The sequence below is a fragment of the Narcine bancroftii genome, chromosome 2, assembly GCF_036971445.1.
Source record: "Narcine bancroftii isolate sNarBan1 chromosome 2, sNarBan1.hap1, whole genome shotgun sequence".
NCBI lineage: Eukaryota > Metazoa > Chordata > Chondrichthyes > Torpediniformes > Narcinidae > Narcine > Narcine bancroftii.
This window is the reverse complement of record NC_091470.1, coordinates 181,134,028-181,157,619: the sequence shown is the minus strand read 5'-3', so window position 1 is coordinate 181,157,619 and position 23,592 is coordinate 181,134,028. Positions and strand designations below refer to the sequence as shown.

At 43.8% G+C, this 23,592-nt stretch overlaps 2 protein-coding genes and 1 long non-coding RNA gene across 3 annotated transcripts in view; 2 read left to right on the top strand and 1 right to left on the bottom strand.

Moving 5' to 3' along the window:
- LOC138752995 (N(G),N(G)-dimethylarginine dimethylaminohydrolase 1-like) overlaps nt 1–3,582 on the top strand; it is a 37,009-nt gene extending 33,427 nt beyond the window's left edge. The window contains exon 8 of the mRNA XM_069915591.1: nt 3,133–3,582. Coding sequence (XP_069771692.1) covers nt 3,133–3,243 — 111 coding nt within the window. The 3' untranslated portion in view covers nt 3,244–3,582. The remainder of the gene's footprint in view (nt 1–3,132) is intronic.
- Nucleotides 3,583–5,941: 2,359 nt separating this feature from the next.
- LOC138752533 (uncharacterized) lies at nt 5,942–8,523 on the bottom strand. The gene is made up of 2 exons (XR_011350724.1): nt 8,425–8,523; nt 5,942–6,577 (listed from the first exon to the last, which is right to left on the bottom strand). It is a non-coding gene; the product is annotated as an uncharacterized lncRNA (long non-coding RNA).
- A 38-nt stretch (nt 8,524–8,561) lies between these two features.
- On the top strand, nt 8,562–23,508 carry LOC138752532 (uncharacterized). Its single transcript, XM_069915336.1, has 6 exons — nt 8,562–8,791; nt 13,299–13,389; nt 13,985–14,314; nt 18,184–18,300; nt 22,317–22,348; nt 23,063–23,508. The coding sequence occupies exons 2-6, from the start codon at nt 13,350–13,352 to the stop codon at nt 23,234–23,236; spliced, it is 693 nt and encodes a 230-aa protein (XP_069771437.1). The 5' UTR covers nt 8,562–8,791; nt 13,299–13,349; the 3' UTR covers nt 23,237–23,508.
- Nucleotides 23,509–23,592: the final 84 nt, after the last annotated feature.

The following is a 23,592-nucleotide window of genomic DNA, read 5'->3' as shown; positions in this document are numbered from 1 at the left end:
TGGTTTCTGCTAACCTGCTCTCCTCTTTTCCCTCCACCCCTCCCTTTCCCTTCTCCTTTCCAGTTCTCTTGTCTCTCTCCTCCCCTTAAGCGCTGCTGTCTCCCTCCCTCCCTTCTCCACCTAGCACCTCCTGCCTTTGTGACCACACCGCCCTTTTGTTCGAACGCCCGCTGACATTTTTCCATACCTTGGCGAAGGGCTCAAGCCCGAAAACATCGGTGATACATTTTTACCTTTGCTACATAAAGGACATTCTTTGACCTTCTGAGTTTCTCCAGCGTTGTGTGTGTGTGTGTTTTCTTTTCTTTTAATTCAATCACCGTGTCTTCCAATTTCCGTGTTTTACTTTAATTTGCGGGCAGTCTCAGTCTGGCCATGCGTGAGACCATGGACAGACATGTCAGCAATGGAATGGGGCGGGGAATTGAAATGGGTGGCTCCGCTACTGTGGCGGACCCTGCTACTGCGGTGGACGGAGCCGAAGTGCTCAGTGCAGTGATCTCCCAGTCTGCGCCCAGCCTCTCCGAGGGAGTGCCAGTTACAATAGATGACCCCTGCAGACTCAGAGGTGAAGTATTGCTTCCCTCGGAAGGACTGCCTGGAGTCTGCTCTGTGGAAAACTGTCAGACTCCTCCCCGAAACATTCAGGAACCCCCGGTCCCTGAACTGGAGACGTGTTGTCACGGGCACTGGGCCATAACCTGTGCCAGAAGGATGCTGGAGCAACTCAGCAGGTCAGGCAGCATCCGTGAAAATTAAAAGATGACCAATGCTTCGGGCCCAAGCTGCCTTACCTCGATGCAGGGCTGAATCCTGACATGTTGATTATCCTATGCATTTCCTGCTGAGTTTCTGCAGCGCATGCTTAGAGGTTTACCCTACTTTACGAAACTAGAGTGTTCCTAGGAAACCTTTCGCAAGCTGAAATGGCATAAAGACTCTTTTCATAAAAGCACAAAATCCTTTGGTAAAAGCAAACACCGCTTTCTAGGTAAAAAGCGAATTTTCATAATTCGAGGATTCGTAAAGCGGGGAACACCTGAATTGCATTCAATCCCAGTGTCTGCAGACTTGTTGAACTCCAGTGAATGGTTCGTCTTTAAAAAGTGTGGAAGATTTATTAACCAATTTTTCAATTCTCAGGGTATGAGATTTTTTTTTAAAAAAGTTTGTTTGAGATGTGCAGAAATTGCTTTTTTTCTCTGAAGTGCTGTTTGGAGGTTGTTCCATCGACGGCCAGGGTCTGCCCCATTCCCCTCTTTTCAATTTGGGGGGGAAAGTAAAAGTTAGAAGGGAACTGTGGTTAAGGAAGGACCTGAGGGATTTTTAAAGAAACTTTCTTGGGCTGCCGAGAGTTAACCACCAGGGATCCAGTTTAGAAAATTGGCAATAAACATGAGAAAGGAAATGAGAAATATTTTGAGCTGTGCTCACTTCTGGAATTAAATACCTGGAGTGGTGTAACCAGACTTTTGACAAGAGCTTGCAGACGAGTTTTTAAACCAATATCATATCTCCCCCACTTCGACATCTGGAGGAAGGAGACATTTATGACCACTGGCACGGTACTCGTTCTTGCTGACTGGAGTTCTTTCAGAAGGAATTTAGGCCCTGAAACCTGCAGCACGGGGTGTAGAAGGAAAATGCAGTGGCGTCCGAACACCCGAGGACAGGGATGGCCGAACCACGGTTCGTGTGCCGCTTTGACGTGTAATGTGGAAATATGTCAGCTGTGACAGAAGAAGTGCAAGCTGGTTCTCACGATGGTCGTTTTAGTGGCCGCGTCTTGCAGCAGCTGTTCCCGCTAAGCTGTGCACGCGCACATGTTTTGTACCCAGCACACAAAGGAAGTGCAAATGAGCACAAAAGGGGAGTGACCTAGAATCAGGTCATCATTAATAATTATACTTATTGAAATTAATCCCTGTTTCTGTTAACTATTTATAGTAAAATGTGCAAATACAGTTTTATTAGCAATGAGTGATAGGCTGGGCCTAAAATGATCTTGACAAAATTTCAAGTTTACATTTGTACAAGCATTCAGTGCACACACACGTTTGTCACAGGAAATACAAATGTTGTACAACATAAGGCTTTTGCGCACACTGACTACAAAACGTTAGCGGGAGCGTCGATTGCAATCGCTTGATGGTCGCAGCTCTCAAACGTGAGTGCTTAGTTCAGCCTGGTCTAAGCCCTTGTGGCTCATGCAAGAGGAGAGGACTGGCTGCCTAATGTTTCACTTGGAATAACAGAAACAAGAAGGAACTCTGTGGTGACCTGAAAGAAAGAGGTTATCATCCGGAAAACCCTGACGGGGCAAGTTTCTTCAGCAAGACACTGCCGTGGCTGATTAAAATGGATCAGTTTGTGTCCAGGTACAACAAATCTTGCTCTGAAAACCGACAAGAACCATTTACCTTTCAAGCACCAAAGCCTGGTGAACTTTATACATGTTAAATTCTGTGCACAGTAGAAAAATTGCCTGCCACCAGTGAACTTGGAGGAATGAGAAGTGAGATTGGACTGTGAATCTATGAATTTTTCTGAACTCTCACACACATGCACTTAGAATTAGAAGGGAGTCGAGTTAGGTTCATTAATAGTGATAAGTTAAAATGTGATCCTGTTTTCATCTTTAAAGATCATTAAAAGCAGCTTTTGTTTAAGTTACCATTTGTTTTGGTGAATATCTATTGCTGCTGGGTTTTGGGGTCCTCTGGGCTTGTAACAATACAAACTCCTTATAGACAGCACGGTCCAGTCCCAATCGTTGGTGCCACTGTGCCATTTTTTTGTGACTTAATCTTTGGACAACACCGGGGATCTGGTTTTGACTTCTTGCATACACATGCGCTTAGAATTAGTAGGTGGTTAATTTGGGTTAGTTAAGTATAGAGATAAGTTAAAGTTTGATTCTGTTTTCATGTTTAAAGTTGAAAAACAACTTTGGTTTTAAAAACCACTTATCTTGGTGAATGTCTATTGCTGCTGGGTTTTGGGGTCCTTTGGGCTTGAAACAGTAGAGGTGGGGGGGGGGGAGGGTTGTGGGAAGAGGTTTGCCTTCTGGAATTCTGCAGTTCCAAATGGTTTACAGTCGTGCTTAGTTCATCGTCTGTTGTTGCTCCTTAGGTGTTTCAGAAGCTACCGGACTACACGTTGATACCTGCCTCCTGCACAGAGCTGGTGAAACTTGGAGCATCACTGAGCTTCTGCTGTATTCTGATCAATAAGAAATACTAAGGACCATAACCCATACAGGAAGCCCCTCTGCCTTAAATCCAATTGAATAGAACTGGCTCGGAATGATTTTTGGATGCACTGGAATGGTTGAAACAGGAATGGTTTGGTCCTCCACTAACCCACACACCACCCCCACCCCCCCCCCCCCCGTCTTTCACTTCCAAGTGGCCTCAGGCCAAAATACACACTATGTTGCTACCAACTTGTCCAGAACTGGAAATAACCAGGGACTCTCAGAAAAGCTGAGACTTGCGCATTAAAAGGCTGAATTGCCCAGTTCTCTCTCTCTCTCTCTCTCTCTCTCTCTCTCTCTCTCTCTCTCTCTCTCTCTCTCTCTCTGTCTAAAACCCGTCTCTACACGTTGATATTCTTGTGAAACACCCCTGACTTTCCAGTGTATCATCTCAATGGGAGGGGGTGGGGTGGCAGCGAGGACGAGCCAATCACGTGGTGCTTAGCTCTATTTTTGGTCTTGTTTCCCACCTTTTTGTAAGCAAAACTTGAGCAATAAAATTCACAAAATATAAATGCCGTTTTTTTTTTAATGTAGGCCAGGGACAGGGGGAGGAGCGCAGTCCCGCATACGGGAGGCACTAAGGAAGGGAAGGCACGGCCAGAGGAGGGGAGGATGGCTCTGTGAATGGAGAAGGAAGGGGGTGAGGAAAGGGGAGTGGGATAGCCAGAAACCAAAGAAGTCGATATTAATGCGGTCCAGCTGGGAAGTGTCCAAATGGAGAATTGGGTGAAGTGAGATCGCTGAACACCCAAAGGAACTGCTCACACTAACCGTCAGAGACTCTCGTATTTAAGAAACCATATTTATTTAGAAATACTTGTCCTGCATTTGAATTGTTTGTCTGTACGTGTGTTTGTCTCTTGCAACAAGGACTAGAGAACGCTGTTTCGTCAGGTCATACTTGCGCAATGGGATGTCGATAAAATTGGCTTGAAAAGAATGTCCTGGTGAAGGTTTATCTGCGTGAATCTGAAGAGGGTACAACAGATTTGCTAGGATTTTCCCAGAGCTACCACGTAGAAGGGCTGGGCTTGTTTTTATCGAAACCAAGTGACTGCCAAGAGACTTAATTGAAACGTTAAAATAAATTAAAGCCTGGTTCCTGTGCAGATATCAGAGGGGATGAGATTTTTAAACCACAGGTGTGCTTGAAAACTGAAAAGTTGAGGATGAAGGCATGGTGGAAATGTAGGCCAAGGTCACATTAGATATTAACCCTTTGGACTGCATTTCCTAGTTTTCACGGTCTAGCACATATACTCCGTGTCCTAGATTTCCGGGACTGGTTTTATACCCAACCACCAACTAGTTCATACTGTGGTTTACCCATGGACCCAGTGTAGGTGAATAAAATTTGAAAGGCTGCAGGTTTTTTTATATCCGAGGAAGGGCATTATCTTGCTTTTTATTTATTTAGACATACAGCGTGGTAACAGGCCATTTCAGTCCGTGATGTCCAATTTACACCCCATTAACCTATCCCCACGGTACGTTTTGAAGGGAGCCCCTGGAGAAAACCCACGCTGACGCAGGAAGAATGAACAGTGCTGGATTCAAACCCCGGTCCCAATCGCTGGTGCTGTAAAGGTGTTGCTCTAACCACTACGCCAATTGCCTTTGCACAAGTCCCTGATTGGGTTTGATGTTGAGGGGTCTGATGGTGGAGGGGTAGCAGCTGTTCCCAAACCTCTTTATGGCCCCGTGGATCGACCTCCGACCCATTTCTCTGCAGCAACCCATACCCGCACTGTGGTGCAGCCAGCCAGGACACTCTCGACCGTGCTCCTGCAGAAGATTGACCGGATGGCGGCCGGTAGCCTCGTCTGCTTCAGTCTTCTCAGGTGGTGCAGCCGCCGTTGCGCCTTCCTGACCAGTGAGGGGATGCTGTGATGCTGTGTTCACAATGCTCATTAATTAGGTGAACTGCAAGGAACCTGGTGCTCTCTACTAAAGAGTGGAGTGTGGTAGGTGGTAGATTTAGGTGATTTTTCTTTCTTGCTGTTGTCCTAGCCTCTGCCAATTCCATTCATATAACAATTGCAGCGCATAAACAGACCAGTTTAGCCCCTCTAGTTCATGCTGAACACATTCTCCTACCTAGTCCCAATGACCCGCAACCACTTTCCATACCTGTCTTGTCCATATACCTATCCAACTTTCCCTTAAACATTAAAATGAGCCCACATCTAGCACTTTGCCAGGAAGCTCGTTCCACATCCAAGTGTCTAGAAGCGCCACAGTAATAACAAAAAAAAATGGGGAACCAACCCTGCAATGGTTCTTTTTTCTTTATCCTGTAAATAGATTATATCTACCATATATTAAAGGCAGTGCACATAACGAAATCAACAGAGAAAGGAATCTGACCCTGTTTGATGTGACTTGACCTTCAACTCACAGAAATATATTTATACCTGAAATAAAAGGATCCCTGCCTACCATCGTGGATGACATTAAGATCGCAAGGAACGCGGGTAACCACAGCAGACAGTGGAAATAAAACACACAAAGGTACTGTTGAAAGTGAGCATACTTCGAAGATTGAACAGTGCCTGACAGGAACTGACACCTTAGCCCACAAAGCCTGCACCGAACATGATGCCAAAATTAAACTCTGCTGCTTGCACACTGTTGTCTCTAGAGTTACTTGGGAGGCTTCTTAAATAACTTGAAGATGCAAAATTCAAATAACAGAAGCGACTTTATTTACTGATGTCGTCTGCCATCTCAGGAAACTGTTCACACCTCATGTACATATACATACGCCAGAGTGGGGCACTACTTATTACTACAGTGAGAAGGGTGTATTCTTAAGCGATTACAAAATAGTTCACATTATCCTGACTATATATAACACACATGATACATGACTGGGATGAGTGTAGAGTAGGGCCCCCAAACTTCTTAAACCAACCAAGCTTGATTCCTCATCGAACCCCAGGCATGGAATCCTGATAGGGGGGCTGGAGGTGGGGGGGAGGTGCCACCAAAGGTACAAAGCAGACATTCATCTTTCTTCCCCCCCCCCTCAGTCCGTCCTACCATTCGCCCTCCATTTCAAAGGTAGAAGCCACCAAGCCCGATCTCGCGAGAGGTTGGCCGCCCCTACCATACGCACTATTTTCCATTGATTGATCCGCCCCTGCTTTCCACCGCAAAAGTTTAATCGACCCCTTGGATAGTCCCATCGACTCCCAGGGATCAATATTGACCACTTTGGGGACCCCTGGTTTAAACGATCTGGGCCATTTGCAGGCAGGTAGCATTTCGGTTGAGGTAACGTTGCGACGAGGGGCCAGTTTCTGCGCCGTTTGATAACTATGAAGTGAAATAGATGAAATTGGAATAATAATGGATTCAACGTATGAAAGCACATAATTGCTGTCTTCTGGGCTGCCAGTTGAGTTTAAGAAATGCTGGTCATTTGACTGATATTCCCACTGAGAAGCTTTTGTATTTCAAACAGAACATTTGCACACCCTCTCTCTCTCCCTCTCTCACACGCACACACACATTCTTTCTCTCACACATGCACATTCTCGTCTCTTACACACACACACTCCTCTCTCACACACACTGTTTTACACTGTTTTCTCTCTCTTACCTTTTGAATTTTTTTGTTGATTTGTATAATGTCAAGATAAAACTTCAAACAGTATAAACTCAGTCCCCCCTCCACTGAACTGGGTGAAATCACAAATAAATAAACAGACACACACACAAACAAATAAATACATATCCCACCTAACCTACTCTATTTGGGGAAAAACTGAAAATGAACCTGAGTGTTACATATATTTTGTAGCTTTTGATTCATTCCATGAATGGGAAGAAAAGTTTGGGAACCAATGCTCTAGACCCAATTGCTACTGAAATATTTTGCTTGAGAAAAATGGTAATTGACCCATTTCCTTTAAAGTTCTGAAACCCTGCACATAACGAGTCAACAGTGGTTGTCAAACTTTTTCTTTCCACCCAATCACAGAGCAACGATGGCATAGGTATTACTTAAAGTGGGATGTGAGTGGAAAGAAAAATGTTGAGAACTACTGGTCTAGAGTCTTTCCATTTGAATAAGATGGCTCTTCTAGACAACAATGTAGCAAAGGCCACAACCCGTTTAACAGGTACAGAAACCCCCCCCCCCCAAAAAAAAAGCAGTTATTGGAATGGGTCATAGCTCCACTTGGAATACAGTTGAAAAGATATTAAAAATTTCTTTCCAATAGATTTCTGAGGATGGACAAGACCAAAAGATGTGTGTCAATGTAGGGTTAATATTCAAAAAGATACAAGCTAGCTTACCTTTGGACATGTGAACACGATGCACCACTTTGAATTGGATTAATGAATGTCGGGCACATATTGAAGATGTATTCACCAATTTAAAAATCTTGTCCCATAGATTCTCCAATATGGGTTTTACAAGTTCCAATTCCCAAGCCTTTTTAATCTTATGAAGAAGTATTGGATGTAATTTTAATAATCTATAATATATAATTCCACTTATTCCTTTCTGTAAAAGTTTCAATTGAAAAATGTTATCCACTAGATCTGGTGGACATACAAATGGAAAGTCCAGTAATATGGTATTTAAGAAATTTATCTGTAAATGTCTAAAAAATGAATATTTGGTATGACCCTTTATCTCTCTCTCTTTCTCTTTCTCTCTCTCTCTCACTTTCTCTCATACACACACACCTTCTCTTCTTTCTCTCTCACACCCACATTCTCCTCTCTCTCACACAGGCACACACACACTCACACACACACCTCTCTCTGTCTCTCACACACACACACCCATATTCTCCTCTCCCTCTCTTTCTTACAGACACACACACACACACACACACACACACACACACACCTCTCTATCTCTCTCTGTCTCTCTCTCTCTCACACACACACACCTCTCTCTATCTCTCTCCCTCTCTCTGTCTCTCTCTCTCTCACACACACACACACACACTCCTCTCTCTCACACAAACACCCACATTCTCCTCTCCCTCTCTCTCACAGGCACATACACCTTCTCTTCTTTCTCTCTTTGTCACACACACATTCTCCTCTCACACACACACACACACACCCTCTCCCTCCCAACCTCCCCCCCCCCTCTCTCATACACTTCCTCTCACCCCCCCCCTTCCTCTTTCTGTCTCTACCTTTCTTCTTTTTTCCCCACTCATGGACTTTGCTGCATGGACCACGGATGGGTTCCTCCTTCTGCGTCTCCGAACATTTCCTGTCGCTGGTGTAACTCACTGCTGAGTTGGTTAAAAAGGAAAATCGAAAGCCAGAATTAAGCAATACCCCACTCTCCAACCTTTGGTCAGTATAGGATGTGGAACTGAGGAGTGTGATCAAGTCAAATTACAGCTTGATTCAATTTTTAAGCGGCTTCTGAAAGATCTGGGGGCCTGTGAGCACAGGACTCTCAGAGCTGCTGCATAAGTTCGGAGTGTCGTTAAGAAAGAGTAGTGCTTTGACGTTCTTTCACCGGGGGATCAAGTTCAAGAGCCATAAAGTAAGGTAAGGTTGCAGCTACGTAAGACCGTAGTTAGACCCCAGTTAGAATATTGTGTTCAGTTCCAGAAGGATGTGGATGCTGCAGAGAAGATGGACAAGGATGCTGTCTGGATTGGAGAGCGTGGTTTACCAGGATAGGTCAAGTGAACTTGAACTTTTTTCCTTGAAGCGAGGTGTATAAGTATATGAGAGTCTTTGATCATGTGAACGGCCAGAGGCTAAAATGTCTAATGCGAGGTTTTAAGGGAGTAACTACGGCGGTGGGGGGGGGAATGTAAGAGGGAAATTCTTCACACGGAGAGCAGTGGGTGCATGGAATGCGCTGCCGGCAACAGTAGAGGTAGGGACAATAGGAGACTTGTAGATAGGTGCATGGAACTGAGAAAAATGGACGATGCAGTAGAGGAATTCTAGGGGCAGTGGTTAGTGTATTGGGCTGAATGGTCTGCACTGTTCTTTGTTTAGTGCTTTGGCCTGCAGGGAACCTTTCCATCCAGTGTGAAAGCTCAGCAGTTCTGAACCAAGTGAGAACTTTGACTAGAAGAACCGCAACTTGAGGATACTGAGCGGCCAACAGGTTTAGGGGAGAGCGGACTTCCTTCGAACGGACTTTGAGGCAGTGAGCGACCTGGATGGGATCTCAAGAATTGCTCCTAAAGGATTCACTCAAGCAGCTTGCCGGGCTTCGAGTTCCATCCCACGGCAACTCCCCATCCACTTGCTTGCACCTTCCCCCGCCCTGGCCGCTCCCAATTCTCATTTGGCGGCCCCATGGGCCAACGAGAAAAGACTAAAGACGAGGTGTTTTGTATTTGGGGCTTTTTTTTTCTTGAGTTAAATTTAGTGCACCTCCTGGGGCCATGGTCAGCCCTCATCTCTGGAAACTTCTAGACCAATGGTTCTCAACCTTTCTCTTTCCATTCACATCCCACTTTACGCAATCCCTATGCCAACTGTGTGAGGGATTGCTTAAGGTGGGATGTGATTGGGAAGGGAAGGTTGGGAATTGCTGCTCTAGACCCAATAGTTACTGAAATATTTTGCTTGAGAAAAAATGTCATTGGCCCATTTCCTTTGGAGTTCTGAACCTGGTGTCTTGGGTAAACTTATACCTCTCATTTTGTTCATTTAGATTGGTCACAGTGTTTGAGCTACCGAAAGAAAATAGACACACACACCGAGAGCAGTTCAGTTTATACAAATGTTTATTACTAATTCAAAAGCTGATTTCACACTACAATATGCAAGCCCTTCCCAACTATACTTATCAACGCTTGGACTGGTCCCAACTGCCGAAGCGAGGCAACGACTGCACACTTGTAGTAGGTTGTCAGGGCGCTGGTAGCAGCTTCTCCACCTCCCCCGACCGGGACGTTGCTCGGACTCTGGCTGTTCTTCCTTCTTGACAAGGGGTGTTCCCACCCCTCGGAGAGTCTAAACTTCAGCAGCAGGACCACAGGCTTATATACCCCAAAAACAATTAATCATGCGCCTACTCCTTCTAATATTTGTCAGTCAAAATCAAAACTGAACATTACATTCTACAATTTAGAAGATTAATTATTCTGGAACCAGGATGTTATAACTTCCTGGTTTATCTCGTAGATACAAAGACTTATTAAAACTTCTCGAGCAAGACAGGTTGTGACCAATTCGTCAATTTCAGAGTGTTGCATTTGACAACTGCTTTCCCTGGGCCTCACAGTGGAATTCCATTTCAAAGTGTATCTTCAGATAAGTCCCCATGGCTGAGTTTAATTACATCTGCTAGTTCTGAAAGTAAGGTGACCTGCGTGTGGACCCAGTGTCGTCAGTTCCACATAAGCAAAAAGCATCTGGGTACATGGTTTTAATCCTCCATTACACCTGGGCACATAACGAGTCCATTAGGAATGATTAAAGCAGTGGATTTCAAACTTTTATCCTTGCTTAAGGTGGGAGGTGGGAGCTGTGATTCTCAACCTTCCCTTTCCCACCCACGTCCCTCACTAATCGCAGAGCACTGATGGCCTAGGGTATGTGAGTGGAAGGAAACAGGTTTGAGAACCACTGCCCTGGACATGGGTGTTGAGGCCGAAGTGTCCTGCAGTGAAAATGGCAAGTGAGACACAGTCTGCCACTGGCCCCAACTTCTTGTCGGAGAGTTTGTACTTTTGACACCCCTCCAACTCCTCAGAAGGAGATAGAAAACTGAGTCGGTTGAGATCTATCTCAGGAATTTGAAAACAGCAGTAATAATACTTGACTCCAAAATCTTAACGCTAACCAGGCTTCTGACGCAGATAGACTTCCCACAAAACAGCAAATTTGTGAGTAATTTATTTCCCCCTCCTTCCTTTAACACAATTTTAGTTCCCCTTAATCAGACTTGATTTGTTGACAAGGAATTAAAAATAACTGAAGAAATCTTAATCTGGGGAGAAAGAAACCACAGTCTGCTGACAAAAGCTAGGGAATTATTTTAACGTGGTTTTTTGGTTGCAGCTGGGCCAGTAAAGGTTGGTTTATGAGTGAGGGCTGCACCAGGACTGGGGTTTAGAATCCCGTGCTGACTGCAAGGAGTTGGTACGTTCTCTCCGTATCTGTGTGGGTTTTCCCTGGGGTTGGGGGAGGGGGGATGGGGAGGCTCCAAAAATGTATTAGGAGGTTGTAGGTTAATTGGGCGTGCTGTTTTTTAAAAAAAGATAAATTAATTTAAATTGATTACATTGCTGTTTCATTGACTGAAAAGGAACATCATCTCCCCGCTTCTCATTCTCAATAGTTAAGGGCAGACCCGAACAGGCAGATTTCTCAGTTAACGGGATCAGCTCAGATGTTGGCATGGTGGTGATACACATCTCCAGAAGGCCTTGCCAGAAATGTAAAGTGAAAGGCTTTGGCCCGAGAGCATCGACCGTTCTGTCAACCATCTGCTACAAACCGCAGGACTGATCTAGACCCTCGCTGAGGGTCACGGCACATTTAAGGGGATTTTCTAATGTAGTGGGCATTGCGGAAGAAGCCCACTGAAACTGGACCACCCACAGGGAAAGGCAGGCCCATGAACCGTGAGCAGAGTCCGCGAGGGGACCCACGGTATTGGAATATTCCTCTCTGATCTGATTGTCCTCCACGCCCTTCTCCTTGTTGAATACTGATGTGGTGCACGCTTATACTAAGCTTGCCCAGTTCCTGAAGTGATTTGCAAACTTTTTTCTTTCCACTCACCTTAAGCAATCCCTGATTGATCACTGAGCACCTCCTACAGGGATTATTTAAGGTGGAACGTGAGTCTAGGGGGACAATTTGGAAACCACTGGATTACCCCATGTGTATGGTTCTGTACTAGTCACAAAGATTGTTGGTGAGGTGTTCCACTCCCAGGTGGGCCTGCTTGAGGGATTTCTCTAGTTCCAGGAGTCGCTGCCTCATGTACCTCAAACCCACCCCAGCCACAACCGTGTGCCAGACTTGCTCTTCTTCCCACACCAAAACTGAGACCGCTTCAGAATGACACTTCCTGGTCAGTGTCCATAGTTCCAGGATGTAGTCATCCAGCATTTCACCCGGTTGTTTCCGACATTGTGAGAGTTGGTGTCTCACCAGCACATCGTTCTGGGGCCTCATGGACCCTCGATGGCCATCTCGTATGCCGCGCAACCCCTGATGACTGCATATTCCTTGGGGCTGACTTGAGAGGAGGGCCAATCTCCAGACGGCTTCGGAGTGGAAGACTTTGTGGGTGGCCACGATGTAGGACTGAAAGCACTCCAACCAATAGGCGAATTCTTCCAAGGGCCTATGGGGACAGATGGTCAACCTGGAGCACTCCAGGCTTCAGGAGAGCTTCCATCCTGTCTTCAAAGTAAGCTAATAAAATTGTATCGTGATCGATGGTACTCAGAGACATGTGAGGGGCACAAGCACGCTTTTATTAGCTTACAACCAATGGCCAGTATTTACAGAGGTCCGGGTAATTCCGAGGTAAGGTGGGAAAACAAGGGTTATATCAGGACCGACAGGACCAGAGCCAAGAGGAGGGATTGGCTGGCTAATCTACACACAGACAATGAATTCCTGTGAAATAATGGACACTCTTTCACCTGCTGAGTTTACCCAGCACTGTCTGCTTTCACTTCCTCTCTGTTCCCTGCCCATTCCCTAGTCTGCACCTGCCCTGGACTCTACCACAAACCACTCTCTGAATTGCCCAACTCCCTTAAACTTGACCCCCTCTTCTGATCCAATGCCCTGGAGTAATGGGCATTTTCACCCCTGGGGAAAACAGACCCCAGCTCTTCCAATGTTATGTGCTTCTATCAGGTCACCCCTCACCCTCTGAACCTCCAGAGAAAAGAGTCCAGGTTTTGTCCAACCATTTTGTACCGGTATTGCGGATCTCGATAAATACAAGCCATAGCAGAAGCAGCTGAGCTGATGCAAGAGAAGTGGCGGAGGGGACCAAAACTGCTGAAACTGATGTTCAGTCCCGAAGATTGAAATTACATTTTGTTTTCTAAAATTCCAGTGGGGCTCGTTTTATTTAGTTGTTTGAGTTTGTCCAGACATCGGTCGAACCATGATGTGGGGGGCATTCATTTGGACTTTGCTGATCTGTGGTAAGTGAAGGACATTAATGGATTTCACTGCCCTGGAACAAGGGCACACGTGCTCACACACACACACACACACACACACACACACACACACACACACACACACACACCTGCACATACATGCATACACACGTTCACACACATGCGCACGCACACACTCACAGACACATTCACACACGCCTCTACACAGATACATAAACACACACCCACACGCACCCACACAGACATACGCATGCACACACACATTCACACACAGACACATACACACATACACACACACCTGCACATACATGCATACACACGTTCACACACATGCGCACGCACACACTCACAGACACATTCACACACACCTCTACACAGATACATAAACACACACCCACACGCACCCACACAGACATACGCATGCACACACACATTCACACACAGACACATACACGCTCACACTCTCACATACACACATGCACAGATACACATTCATGCAGATACACACACACAGGCATACACACAAACACATGCACTCAGAGGGAGGGAGAGGGAAGAGGGTGGGAGGGGAGGGGGAGAGAGAGAAAAAACATCAACCTAATGACATTATATCTAGGTACAGTTTATGCCGGAGCCAACTTAACAATTAACCAGTCGCCGCAGCGGATCACCGTCACTGAAGGTGGCTCTGCACACCTGAACTGTTCTTGGAATGAAATTGTTGTTGGATTCATCAGTTGGTACAAGGACGTGAAAATCCACGACATTTCCAACACGTCCACCTGGTATGGAGGTCGCGTTCGTACCTTTTCTTCACAGTCCGTTCAAATGGTGGTCCTCTATATCACTGACCTCAAAATGAACGATTCGGGATGGTATTACTGCCAAATGAATATTTTTCAGGCCAGCACGTTTCAAGGAAATGGAACAGAACTTACAGTCATACGTAAGTTTATATTATTACAAGGTCCATAAGAATCAAAATCAGAATTTCCAGGCTGGGAAATAACTTCTTCCTGCAGGCTGAGAGATCATTTGTCACCCTGCAAATCACCTGAAAATATCTATATTTAAAGCCAAATCTTTATGTATATGAAGATAATTCTGGGAATGAAAGGGTTATATGTGGAGCGTTTGACAGATCGTGGCCTATACTTGTTGGAACTGAAGCATTTTGAATGTTGAAAGGTGCAGACAGAGTAGATGCAGAAAGGTTGTTTCCCCTGGTGGGAGAGACCAGGACAAGTGGGCACAACTTCAGGCTTGAAGGGCATCGGCTTAGAACAAAAAAAGACGAGGAGGAATTTGTTCAGACAGAAGGATTTTTTTTTCTTTCTGCCAGAGGCCATTGAGATGGCCAAGCCATTGGGTACATTTAAGGCAGAGATTAACAGGTTCTTGGATCAGCTCATGATTAATGGCAGGCAAAATGTGGCTCTTGTGTAAAGGTAACAACAGTAAAGGTTCCATAGAATGTGACATAAGTGAAATTCTTTAACTTTGTCAGGCAGTCACCACTCACGACCCCTGATTAAAAGACCATTGCTCTAACCACGGAACTATTGGAACCTCGTGTCTTGTGGGGTTGGACCCCATACTTATACATTTTTCGTACATATACTGTGTGTGTGTGTGTGTGTATGTGTGTGTGTGTGTGTGTGTGTGTGTGTGTGTGTGTGTATATTTATTTATATATATATATACACACACACACACACACACACACACACACACACACACACACATACTGTATGTATGTATGTATGTATGTATGTATATCTTTCTTTAGATTATTGTGTGCTGTGTATTGTGTGCGTGTGTGGATATGTATATATAGATATATACACATTCACATATATACAAATGCATACATATCAATCTATACAGACACACACACATTCTCTCTCTCTCTCTCACACACACACACACACACACACACACACACACACACACACACGATAGTGTGCTGTGTACTGTGAGTATATTTTTGTACACCGTGGTCCAAAGAACCCTTGTTTCCTGGGGATGTATTTATACAGTCATATAAACTTGAACTTGATTATCCCACCTTTAATTTCATAATGCCCACAAAAATAAATTTAGGCAAAGAAATTCTGAATCTCATTATTATATTAGAAGAAATGTGCATGTCCACAAACTGTCGACGGGCGAACTGGTCATCGCCACGGTCCCGAATTCTCCAGTGGTATTTATTTTTAAAAAAACCCAACCTGTCCTTGGGAAACTGGTGAAATCGGCCACACGGGACATGACACGGATCAAGGTAAGAAGGGGCTGGGGCGAAACTCAGCCAGTACCAGCCCTGCATATGCATTGGGCCCCCAACTTACTCGAGCACAAGACCAACACCCGGAGCTTGTCCAACATGACTCAATAGAAAAAAATGTTTTGGTGCCAACAAGACACTTGTAAACGTTCCTCACCAGATCAGACGATAACGTCCCAATACCACGGCCTTTCTGAAACAAGTTTTGTCTCCCTCTGTCCGCTGTTTTAAGCTTTTAGCTCACATTTCTAGATTTAATGAACATCAAGAAGGGGGCAACTAATTTATTTGTTTGAGACACCGAAGTCTGCAGACACCGTGATTGAAAAAGAAACACAATGCAGGAGGACGTGAACAGGGTCAAACATTCTCCATTCTACATCTGACGAAAGGATCAAGCCTGAAACGTTGGTTATCTTTGCTGTACATGGGTTGACCTGTTGAGTTTCTCCAGCATTGTGTTTCTAATTTATTTGCTGGATGAATCTTGATTTCCTGATAGAGAGAGAGGGAGGGAGGGAGGGAGAAAGAGAGAGAGAGATAAAAAGCGAGTTTAAAAAGGGGATATAGAGAGAGGGGGGTGAGAGAATGAGGAGGAGAAAAGAGAAAGGAGATGAAGAAGAGGAGAGAGTCAGAGGGCGAAAGAGATAATGGTCAATAAGGATCATTAAAATCCAATATCCTACAGCAGACTCCCCAACCCTGGAAAAATGCTCACAGAAATGAAAAGTAATTTCATGTTATTCTTGAGGACCTCCACCACCCCCACCCTGGTTAACCTTTTGATTCCGCCATGTGTTCCCATCCAGCTAAACTAGTAGCCAAACTGGATGGAATGTGGCTTCGCGTTTACTGGCCCGACTTGTCGGAACAATCAGCGTTGGAACTCAGCTACGGTTTCTCAGTGAAACGCTCCCATCAAAAACAGGCTAGGATCAAGACAGAAAGAAACGGGGTGTTACAAGTCCAAAGGATGCCAAAGCACAGAAATCCACCAAGACAATGGCTCCTTAAACAGAACTGGCTTTATTTTCTTCATAGATAATAATTAACTTAACCCCCTTCTAATTCTAAGTGCATATGTATGTAATGTTTACGTGTTCAAGAAAGTTCTTTTTCACGGTCCAACCATTCACTTTTCACTGGTAATCTTCCCCACTATGCATAGAATTGGACCAGGCTCTGATGCTTTAATGTGAGTGTTCACTGCTCAGGAAGATCTTTGCTGGTTTCAGAGTGATATTTGTCGTTCGTTGGACACACAACTTCTGTGTCTTGATGATGAAGGAAACCTGGGTTTTTCTAACGATAACTTCGACTTCCAGGTTACTGCAAGGAGTTCCTCTTTTTTCCCCAATGTGGCAAGTGAGGAAACAGGTTGGGTGGGTCTCAAAGGCAAGGACTCTGAACACAGTTTTGATGGGGAATCTAATTTATTTATAGAAGACAAGGGCACCAAATGGTAACTGATGCAGCGCGCGCACACACACACACATGCACACACACACACACACACACACACACACACACACACACACACACACACACGCACACACGAACATAGATACAAACATACAATGAACTGGTACATACAATGATCAAGGAAAAATCACTCCGATGCCCCACCACCCCTTGACTCAGTGCAGGCATGGCTCTATGCTACAAGGGGCATGAATTAAATGCTCCCAACCCTTTTAACAGGGCACATCTTACCAACAGTTTCTCCAGCACCCTCCCACATTTCTGAGTGAAGCATGGCACCTTTATCGTGCTGGGGGTTCCAGCCCAGATCATTTACAGGGCATGAATAACTCCGAGCCAGGAGGATTAATCCAGTTACAGCAGCCAATGGCCCAAGGCCAAGTACAGGCAGACTGGAGAGTGCAGTCCAGGCCACTTATAGCAAAGTATGTACTAATGGGTGGGGTGGAACCAAACCTCGGTTGGCAGCTGGTGTGTCCTTCTAAGTAGGGGCCAGTGCTGTCATGGCCCTTCCCAATACACCCCATTCCAGGAGAAACACAATAACCAGCCACTACCTCTGCAATTGACTGAAGAGATTAAAATAGGCTGAACTCCGAACTCAAAGCCTACCTTGAAATGAGGGCTTGCAGCAGGTCTGCCAACTTGCAAGCTGCTGCAGAATACTCTGACAAACAATGCATGTTTTCTCTCTGTTTTCCCCCTTTCCAAACAGCAAACTCCAACCAGACATTTAAAACTCTGGCACCAGTTTGAAAACAAGAGTTCTCAGTTCTTGAGCGTGGACACTGTTCAAACATGCTGGCCCATTAATGCCTACTCGTGAAACTATCGCAAGCGCTTTCCATTGTCTCTGCAAAGCCAATTGCAGATACAAAGTCTACCCTTGGATATCTCTTGCATAGCGAATGAGATGTTTGTTTGTGCAAAGTGACCTAACAACTGAACCTCATAATTTTACCCTTTTAAGATATATTTTTATCACAGTTTTATTAATTTATTCTGTAACAGGGGAAAGAAAGTTATCTACTTCTATTTCTCAACAGCCTCAGGGTCCCAAAAAAGCGTCACCTATCTGCTTGTAATTTTACCCCTGGTTGTTGGCCTCATTGTTCTGATGTTGGTTATGATCCTTTACATAAAGCATCGCCGGCGATCTCCAGGTAATTACATTGAATTCACCCCACCTCTCCTCGCACTTGAATCTATTCTGATTGGCTACTGGTTACCAGTGTGTGGGAGCCACTTCTTTTTTCCCTTTGTACACAAATAATTTGGATTACCGTGTTGATGGCTTTGTGGCTAAATTTGCAGATGACACCAAAGCAGGCGATTGGGCTGAGGGAACCGCAAGGCCCCAGAGAGATTTGGATTGATTAGGAGAATGGGCAAAGAGGTGGAATGTTGTAAAGTATGTTGTACGGTCATGCACTTTGGTAGAAGACTAATAGATGGGCAGACTATTATTTAGATGGGGATATAATTCAGACTTGGGCATTGCAAAGGGAGTTGGGAGTCCTCGTGTAGGAAACCACTAAAGGTTGACCACCAGGTTGAGTCGGTGGTGAAGAAGGCCAATGCAATGCTAACATTAATTCCTTTGGATGGCCTACTCCCTTTCTCCAGCACATTTGGGTATTGCAGTCGACTCCAGCGTCTGCAGATTTTCTTGTTAAAGACCTTCTCTTCATCATAATCTACCTCATTCTACCATAGAGTCAATTTATCATCATAAATCTATCATTCTTTGTTTCAAATTTTAAAAGACCCCCAACATGTGTTTTTTTTTTAATTCACCAATGTTGGAAAAATCTGTGAAGAATTTAACATAAATTAGCACGATTACTCACTTTGCAGTCATTTATTCTGCACGCCTTAAGTTCCCATGCACATCAGTCCTGATGCTTTTATGTGGAGTCATCAGCTGGACGTTGAATTCATGGGGTGATTTTTTTTGCGATACAATTTAGACTTCCCCCGAAAAGTAGTAGGGGCCCTGCAAGGATAAGACGAGGTGCAGGAATTGACTAAAAATTCCTGCACTTTCCTTTTGAGACTGCCCATGTAACGGCAAATTTCCTTGATTGTGTCTGCACTCTAAAAACCATAATAGTCTTTATTCACAATAAATTACTTACAAAAGGAAAACTGTCCACAGACTCTTCAGATTTGTTGTCAGTGTATGTACATGACATCACATATAACCCTGAGATTCTTTTTCCTGCTGGTGAGGCAGAATTCCCACTTATTGATAATGCAAAAAGAAAAACATGTAAGCAGGTAAATAAATGTAAACAGATAAGGAAATGTAAACAAACTGACTGTGCCATACTGAGAGAATTTAAAAATCCACCAACGTGCACAAGTAATAGTCCTAAAAGAGTCTTTGATTGAGTTTGTTGTTGAGGGGTCTGATGGTGGAGGAGTAGAAGCTGTTCCTGAACTTGATGGTGTGACTCTTGTGGCACCAACACCTCTTTCTTGATGGCAGCAGTGAGAACAGAGCGTGTGCTGGGTGGTGTGTATCCTTGATGATCGCTGCTGCAATTAAAACAGAATTTTCAATTATCATATTTGGGAGGCAATTTTAATATTTTATTAGTTAAATTTTATGATGTTTTGATGCAATGGATGCATTTAAACAAGGACAGTGCATATGGTATAATTTTTGGGAAATAGGGAAGTAAAACACAATAGTCTGCAGACAACATGGTTGAAGTAAAAAGACAATGCTGGAGAAACTCAGCAGGTCAAACAGGGTCCTTTATTTAGCAAAGGTAAAAATACATAACCAATGTTTCAGACTTGAGCTCTTCATCAAGGTAACAGCAGGCTGATTAGCATAATCCATCTGGCTCAAGTGAGAGGTGATCTGAGTGTAGCTGTAGCCCTGGATGCAGAAAAAGCATTTGATAGATTGGAATGGGATTTTTTTTTTAAAGTGCTGGAAAGATTTGGATTAGGGCAAAATTTTATAAATTGGATTAGGGCATTATACTATGAACCTAAAGCCAAGGTTGTGACTAATGGACAAATTTATGCAGCATTCCCATTGACCAGATCTAGAAGACAAGGATGTCCATTATCTCCAGCTCTCTTTATTTTCACTATAGAACTGTTAGCGGAAGCAATTCAGTGAGATCCAGACTTTAAGGAATTCAGGGTTAACCAGGAGGAATATAAGATTAATTTATTTGCAGATGATGTACTGATATATTTGGCAAAATCAGTAACTTCATTACAAAAATTGTACTCAAAACTGAAAGATTATGGGACTGTCTTGGGTTATAAAATAAATTGAGATAAAAGTTAAATTATGCCACTTATGGGTCCAATGTCAAAGGAATACTCAATTTCAGTGGCTGCTAAATGGGATAAAATATTTAGGGATTAGAATAGATAATAATTTAGGGAATTTAATTTAATTTAATTATCTTCCCTTAAAAAGGTTGAAGAGGATTTGAATAAGTGGGTGGCTCTACCAATAACATTAGTTGGTAGAGTCAATTGTGTAAAAATGAACATATTTCCAAGAGAACATCATCTCTTTCAGACACGACCCATACCATTGCCTCAGAGGTTTTTTTTCAAGATTTAAATAAACGTGTCAGAAAATTTCTTTGGAAGGGTGATATAATTTGAGTCTCCATAGAAAGCTTAACGTGGAAATATGATCTGGGAGGTTTACAACTCCCAAATTTCAAAAACTATTATTGGGCTAAACAGATTAAATTTATCAGCTCCCTATTCAAGAGAGGAGATGAGTCTTCACAGATGAAAATAGAACTGCTTAAAGTGGAAGAGAGGATAGCAGAGGATTTTATATATAAATGGGACCCGAACTTAATATCTGGTGAGAAAGAAGCCCCCTTGTTAAAACAGATAATTAATATTTGGTACAAAATTATCAGATTAGGACTAAGGGGAGGGGGAGTTATCTCCACAAACACCCCTGACTCAGAACAGGTTCATACCTTTATAAATGAATAATAAGATTTTGGATACCTGGTCCTGGAAAGGGATCAGGTAATATCGAGGACTGTTATGAGCAGGGGTAACCCATGTCATTTGATCAATTAAAAAATAAGTATGGTGTTTTAGATATCACAATCTTTGCCTTTTTTCAGTTAAGAGCTTATTTAAAGGACAAATTGGACCCATCAATGATTCTACCAAAGGTCAGTGACGTGGAGACTCTGATTCGAAAAGGGAGCACAAAGAAATGTACTTCAGCAATGTATCTCTTACTTCAAACATGAACCCCTGGTACATAGACAGAGATGGGAATCTGACTTAAATATAAGAATTGGTGATCAAAACTGGTCCAGTTTGTCAGGACAGTGTGGCAAACACAATCAATGTAAGATATACACTGGTGCAATATAATCTTTTGCACTAGTTATATCTCATGCCACAAAAATTAAATCAATTAAAATCAGATATTTTGGGTCAATGTTTTAGATGCGGCGAGGAAATAGGAACCTCTTTACATTCAGCCTGGTCGCCCCCTTACTGGGGAATATTGTGAGTGTAAGACCTAAAATGAGTGGTCCAAATATCAGACAGAATTTGTCAAGATCTCATTGGCAGTGGCCAGGAAATATACAGCGGTTACCCGGAAGTCTGACTCCCATCCAGTTATAGCTCTGTGGAATGCAGAAATGCATCGTGGTCTTCCCCTTGAGAAGATTCCCGATAACCTAAGAAATAAGTACGGCAACTTTTTAAAATATGCCAGCCGTATTTCAATAATGTGGGTCCCTGTCCTCGAGACCCGTATCAACGACCCCTTGAGCTCTAGGATAAGTCATGGAAATTTGAAGCCTGACAGTTTCTTTCTTTCTTCTTTCTGTTTTTTCTCTTTTCTTCCTACTTTCTTTTTTTACCTCGGGGTTTCATCTCTCTTCCTTCCTTGGGAAGGTTGGGGGGGGGTTTTGGGGTGGATGGATGAGGGAATTTAGTCATCATATATCACAGATCACTAACTCTTTTCTGAATTTGAAATATTCTCTTTTTTTTGCTTTTAAAAAAAATGTAAATAAAATAGTCAAAAATTAAGGAAACAGCAGAATGCCTGGGAAAAGCAAGTGTTTTGTTCTCATGCCGGACAGTCCCATGATTTTGGAAGTCGGTTTGTTTCAGGATTTGAATTAAATTGTTTATTTAAAATGTTTTGTAGATAAGGAATTGCGAACTCAAGCTGTAAATAAGGTATGTAGCTATTAAAATTATTATTTTTTTCAACCAGTTTTCTCTGATGCTATTTAAATGTAAATTTAGGCATAACAGCCCATGAGGCTGCATTGTCCGATTGACCCGGTGCATTTTGTAGGATGAGAGGAAACCGGAGCCCCCATGGAAACCCACGCAGACACGGGGAAAACGTACAAACTCCCTACAGACAGCGTGGGATTCCAACCCCAGTCCCGGTTGCCGGTGCTGTTACAGCATTATACTAATCGCCTTGCCAACCCTGCAATTATATGTTGGTATTTTTATGGAATAAGCAGAAATATCTGTCCAAGCTCCAGATCTGGACCCACGACACGACCAGGGAGCCTTCAGCGCCCTCGGCCCCCTCTCGCTTCCCATTTCTGATCCCTGGTACCCCTTCAGCCAGTCTTGAGCCGTCCTCCGCCTGGGGTGAATCCCTCGACCGCAGTCACCAGCAGCCCGCAGCCTGCGCGAGTTCCAACGTGAAAACTGACCCAGTCCATCTTAAGTCACATGGTTCTGGCCCCATCTCTCTCAGAGGCTTCAGAGCATGGAGCTGAATACAATAGTTCATTGTCAGAGTGCATGCATGACATCACATACAACCCTAAGATTCTTTTACCTGTGGCCAGGCAGAATTTCTGTTTCTCGGCAGTGGCGCTATTATCTGCCAGTTTTAAATCTTGTAACAAGTGATCTGTTTTATTTAAGGAAGAGGACAGATCAGAAAATATAACCTACGCCAACCTGAAGATCAGGAAATTGACAAGCAACAGGTCACCTCATTACTCAAAGGGCAAGCCCGCGACCTCTCAGGGGCAGAGAATAAGGAAGGAAGAGGAGGTCACGTACGCAGTGGTGAATGTGTGGCCTTTAAAATCGTAATCTCTGAAGGTCAGCAAAGTGAAATCTGGGCAATGGTGTTTACTGATTGGCAAAGTTTGCTTGGATCTTCGATATTTTAGGAAACGAATGTATGAAAAGGTTTGGACGTGCTGTTCCAGAAAGTTTGAACCACAAACAGTTAAATAATTGACCTTCGTTTGGCTCCAGCTGCCACCCCCCCACCTCTCCTCAGCAGGACTGAGCAAAGTTTATGGGCCTCCTTTCCTGTGGAGAAGTCACATTTTGGTTTTTTCCATGCTTCTCTCCTACCGACTGCATAATAATAAAAAAATATTAAAACTATTTGCTACTGAAACTAATTTAAATTCAGTAGATAATATGTTTGTTATTTGGGA